This window comes from Tyto alba, unplaced genomic scaffold (assembly GCF_018691265.1).
Source record: "Tyto alba isolate M040663 unplaced genomic scaffold, T.alba_DEE_v4.0 Super-Scaffold_10, whole genome shotgun sequence".
NCBI classification, from domain to species: Eukaryota; Metazoa; Chordata; class Aves; order Strigiformes; family Tytonidae; genus Tyto; species Tyto alba.
The window spans coordinates 17511023-17517022 of NW_024881262.1; the positions used below are offsets into that span (position 1 = coordinate 17511023).

The 6000-nt window shown below is 36.9% G+C and overlaps 1 protein-coding gene across 1 annotated transcript in view; it reads left to right on the top strand.

Annotated features, from left to right (window-relative positions):
- SLC9A9 (solute carrier family 9 member A9) overlaps window positions 1-5766 on the top strand; it is a 208675-nt gene extending 202909 nt beyond the window's left edge. The window contains exons 15-16 of the mRNA XM_033005451.2: window positions 671-776; window positions 1295-5766. Of these exons, the coding sequence (XP_032861342.1) occupies window positions 671-776; window positions 1295-1516 (328 nt within the window). The 3' untranslated portion in view covers window positions 1517-5766. The remainder of the gene's footprint in view (window positions 1-670; window positions 777-1294) is intronic.
- The last annotated feature ends 234 nt before the right edge of the window (window positions 5767-6000 follow it).

Below are 6000 nucleotides of genomic sequence, written 5' to 3' on the forward strand. Positions count from 1 at the left end.
TGTTCCTAACATATTTACATAATTTTATATAAAGGAGCATTGATGTATGAAGCGTAAAACAAATGCAAACGCTGAAAATAAAGTATTACAGAGAACAACTTATGTACACTCACAGAAATAAAGAAACTTAATATTTGATGAAATACACTTTGCCTATTGAAGAAAAGCACTGATTTCACAAAAGGCTGAGTGTATGTGTTTAAGAAAATGTTTGGTACTGTTCCTACATAAAAGTAGCTGATACAGTTGCATCTTAAATTGTTTCCTGTTAAAATTGCATAAGAGATCACACTTAGAGCAAACAGTACATGAAAATAGTAAAGAGGATAGTCTAGTACACATTTCCTCTCTTCCAGCTCCTACTGCAATTACGTACCCCACGACATCCCCTTCAGCCACTCTGGTACCCTTCAATACAGATTTTGAGCATTAAGTGTTTTGGGTTTTGGTTTTAGGGGCTTGGGCCTTTCTGTTTTTCTTACTGAAAAAGATCAGACAAGACTGATGAGAGGTGAATGTATGTAGTAATGGGTGGGTAAAGAGATGGTATTTTCTATATTTCTATTCAGTTAGATGATTCCCTAATGCTTTAAAGTGAAGTTTCTTTGCATAATAGAGAAGCATGTTAGTACCAATATCTGTATGGGAAATATTCTTTAACAAATTTCAGATACCTAAAACCTATCTTAACCCATGCCGGTCCACCTCTCACAACAACATTACCTGAGTGGTGTAATCCTGTTGCCAGACTTCTGACCAGCCCCAATGCATATGGTGTAAGTACCTAAACTTAGTTATTTTAATTTAAGGTGCAATCCAAACTATGACATACTCAATTAAACATTTTGGTAAAGTCCCCTTTTCAAAGCTTATTACTTTTAAGGCTAAGAATTATACCATTTCTTCAGAGTTGGGGAGAAGAAGTCTTGGAAGATGCAGTGCTACATTTTCAAGAATGGCCACCAATACCGTGAGCTTCAAATATGAGTGACATGTTCTAAATAATTCAGCCAGATGCTGAAAGTATTGGCTATCCAGAGATACCTAAGCACTGAGAAATTATCTTAAAAATCTGAAGGGTAGATTATGTTTCTCAACACTGCTTGAGAACAGAACACAGTAAGCAACTTTTTGCTTTAATTGACATCAAGATGCTAAAGTAACACCTGAAAAAAGCAAAAAATGAAATAAAATTAAAGTGCAATTGCATAATGCATGTTCTTCACCTAAACTTTAACAAAAATCCTCCTCAAGAATCTGTCTTGCCCTGATCTTTCTTTTTGTTTGAATACAGGATCAACTGAAGGATGACGACACAGATTATATCATAAATAATGATGAATTGACTGAAAACTATGAGTCATCTGCTCACATACCAGTGCCAACACAGGACAAAACAGGCTCTACCCAGGCTACAAGCAAGGAAGATATTCATGAAGGAGACCTAGGACTAGGAGGGTACAAGCTCCAGCTTGAACACACTGCAGGTCAACCCCAGATGAATTCATTGGCATGAACAGTGTAATGTTAATCACAAGAAATAAGACTAAAACCAATAAATTAAAGATAATATTATGTCACCGAGAGGCTAGATAACGTATTAAGCACAAAAATAAAAGAAATCTTAGGTTTTACCAACTAAATGCCTGCTACCCCCAGGAAAGACCTTACCATTATCCATATACCTACAACTATATGCAGGTGGCCTGACTGCAGTAGTTTTTAATAAAAAGATGTAAGGCACCGACAGTTGTCCATAAATCCATTAGTCATGTGCTGTCTTAGGTAACAGTTTACTGTACCATGCCGCTTCACATATACACAGGCCTTCAAATGTTGCTTACAGTGCTTATAGTCAGCTGGAACACAGAGAAATAGCTTCCTAACATATTCATGCTCACCTGATGACAGCACTTTTTTTACAGCTCATCCTGAATGGATCCACAGACAGCTATTACTCCAATGACTATTACATTTATAAGGAAGACATAGAAGTTTCTTTATTCAGTTAGTATGTTATCTAAAAGTACTTAAAATATGCACTGCAGCACCTCAGTCTTGATAAAGCAAGCTCCTTTGTGCTCACAGTATAGACTTTTCCTGACAACCAGCCCAACATTGGCTTTCTAAATGTTACTTATAGTTTAGTCCATATAAGGTTGCACCAGGATGTCACAAACTGAATACTGTTAGTAGGAGACATTGAAGTCTATTGAATCAGCAACAGAACCCCTTCTATTTCAGCATTGAACGGCCATGACCACTACTTGGACAGAAGTTATTCCACAAAGCATTTGTCATTACAGCTCCACAGCACACAAAGCTTACATGCTGGGAAAATTTTTGTTTTGCAAGATCATTCTAAACGTATGCTTTAAGAAGTCAGCTGTTTCATTTTGTATTGTCCAAGGAAAGTGAGATATTCCTAATCAAATATTTCTGCAAAACAGGTATATCACAGGACTGGCTGCTCCAAGGATAAATTTGTCCATCTATATTTGTGCTGGACACTCAGTATCACATCAGTGATAAAGACAGTGGTGGTTAGATATAAAAGAACTAAAAAAAAAAAAAAAAAAAAAAGAGGAGAGTTTAAGTATTAATTGTGGTTTCATAAACTCAGTAACTGGATAAACAACTGGTCAGCTATACATACGGCTAGCTGCCATATAGTTTTATCAAGCACTAGCACAGATCAGCTTTTGCACATATTAGCTAAGTAGTGCAAACATAGGAATAGAGCCAGGCTTTTGTTATTAGAGCACGTGCCTTTTCTCACCACAGAGGTTTCAACTAGCTATGTATGATAATGTTCCTACTAAGAAAGTTAAACCATGAGAAGTTTTTAAATAAGGTCATTCTTAATATACAAGACAATTAGCAAGCAAGAAATTTGTAATTTCTACAAATAAAAATCAAGCCATCTCCATAAATGATCATAAAGCTGAATAGGTCTTGATTTCACTACAGATGGAAGCTGAAATACAAACTTAAATACAATCAAGTTTTAGTCATTCTTTTCCAGGCTAATTAATTTCTGGTTAAATGTGACGCTAGAACAGCTGTTTTAAGCATAATTTTGAACACGAGTTCTAAATGTTGTTATGAAAGATCAGAAGCTTAAACTGGCATTTTATTTTCCCCTAAACAGTAATCAAGGAACTGCAAAGGATCTTAATCCCCATGTGGTTTAAAACAAATATTCCAGCATGATAAATTTTGAGAAGAACTAATGATTTACCAACTCCCTGCTTTGCCTTCTTTAGCCACATGAAGGAAAATATGTGCAGCAGGCTGCAAGAAGGAATGGAGAATGGATGAGGAAATAAGGTTTTATGGCCTAGTACTGTGCACACTACAGCATGCAGTGGGAGACAGCAAAGGAGGCAGGATGAGATGACAGACACACTGCACTGAGGTGAATATGTGGCAACACAGTGAGAAGGTATAATCATGAATGGGTGCTAACACAGTCCTGATTTCAATAGCCAGCGTTTCAGATTTAAATTTTCAGAAGAATTGAGTGCATGTCACCAGGCTTCCTAAGCTCCTTGGGAAGCACAGATCCCAGTTCTTAGATTATAGTGAACAATCAATAAACTGCTGCAGTATTACGAAGATGCAAAGCTCTTTCTCACAAGTGCTACATGAACTGGAAATGACAAGCTTTTCACCAACAGTTCTCCTCTTAGATTCTACTCTGAAACGCATCCTGCAGCATACTCTACGAGGTTTTTACTGATTTATTTCTTGTGCCCATGTCCAAATTTCTTATACTTATGAAATATGATAAATGGAGAGCTTGAGGGTCTGAAATTCTGTTTCTCAAAAAAATCTGTAGTGAGTACTCTCCACACTGTTCTGCCTGGATGCCTGAAACTGTTACTTTACTTGGCAAAGGAGGTCATCCCTTGCAACAGAAGAGTCCATACTTCACATCTTCACAGGTCAGTTTTTTATGCCAAGACTATCAAGAGGCTTAAATCAATGGTCCCAGCAGGACGAGTACTTATCCTCCAGGACCATGCTCAGCAACCAAAGTATCATTGGATTTTAGTAAAATTGGTAATTTGAGCTGCAAGCAAACCTAAAACTTCAACTAAATGGATAATTGAGACTTTTATTACCATTATGCTATGCAGGTTTGCCATTTCTTAATTGTAAGATATTCTTTTCAAGGCTTGCAGATCAAGATAGTTAAAACAACATTAGAACAGATGATATACTTGTATTCAAGTAGAAATAACTGGCAACAAATAATTCTGCATCACTGTTTAAACAGACTAATAGATGTTAAGAGGCCTTTGATGTTAATTTATAGTTCATACACTGGAGATTTAAACTACTCAATATCACACAGTGTTTGACTGAACATGCAAGTCACTATCCTGATAAATGTGAAGCTATTCTTCCTATCTGAGTTAATCTAATAAAACACTGCTTTGAAAATTAAATGCAAAATATATTGTCAAAATGTAGTGACTGTATACTCAGTATGAAGGCCAAAATGTTAGGAAAGATGGAAATCTGCAATATTGCTAAACCTTTCATGTTTCAGAAGTAATAACTGAAATTTCATACTGAACTGCAGAGTGTATTTGGCTAAGGTTGGAAGCAGCAGAATGAATCCTGTCTATGCAGCTGAGCCAGTCCAAAAAGTCACTGTACTAAAAATATCAGGTCACTATGATAACTTTTGCAGAGAAGCGCAGAGCTTGGTAGCCTCACTGAAAGCAGGGACCATTGGAAGCAAACATTTATGTTGCTATGTTAAAGCTCAACCTTTTTCACAATAACCACATTAGGGCTGTCTTCAGCAAACTGATTAACCCTGTGCATAACTTAAGCTGCTAAACTAACTGCGTTGAAGCCATGAGGCCAGTTCACACTCTTTCCACCTAGCAACTTACTAGTGCCTTGCTGGGCTGAGGATAGTCTGTGCAATAGGTCTGTCTTTCCTTTTAAAGCTGGTATGTATTTTCCTGTCAGCCATCAAGTAACACTGAGCATGTAACATCCTGATTGCTGTGTAAATGTGGGTACAACATAAATGCAGCAATAAGCATATTTCAGATGCACATTAACATTACATATGTTTAAAAATTTTTTTGTTTTCACAGATAGAAATATTAGTTATGGACTTCAGATAACAAATAAAATATCCTAAATACCCACTTTAGAGATTGGAAACTACTTCTAAAGACAAAATTGATTTTCCCCTACTTCCTTCCAGTGAAATGGAAAATAGATCTTTTCAACATCTTAAAGCAAACCAGTTCTGAGCATTTTAAATAACTTAGCAGAAGAAAGCTCATCTCTGGCAATATAATCCCAACAGACATGAGTTCTGTTCAGTGAACTGTAAAAGACTTGTCAACATTTTTATTTTATAAACAGTCTTTCAGAACTTGAAAATTCTCCAATTGATCCAAATTCCCTAAGCAAATGTTAGTTTAACCCACAGCCTTGGTCACAATACCAGTCAAATTTTCAGATCATTAAATCCCCTCCCTTCCTTTAGCTCAATGATTAGTTCCTATGGTAGATATTACTGTTTAGTTGTTAGACAAAACACCTGAACATGTTTTTCCTTTAATACCAGTTTGTTGTTGGGGGTGGTGTTTGGGGTTGGGGTTTTTTTTTGTTGTTTTCTGGGTTTTGGGGGTTTTTTGTTTGTTTGTTTCCCCCCCCCCGCCCCCCATCATAATCACATACTGGAATGCAAGTTTCTGAACAGTATGAAAGAAATCTTTGTCTGACAACGCAGTACTTGTCTTGCTCTTTATTTGTCCCTTTCAAGTGATAGGAGGAGAGCGTAGTGCAATGACAGACATCAGCCAAGCAAATATCCCCTTCAACAGCCTGGTGGTGCAAGTCACACCTCCAGATTTAAAACAACCCACTGGACATCCAGGCATGTGTTAAGCACAGACAAATTCTTCAAAAGGCAAAATATAATGTCTGTCAGCTTCATGGTGCCAACCAATGGCCCAGGTTTAT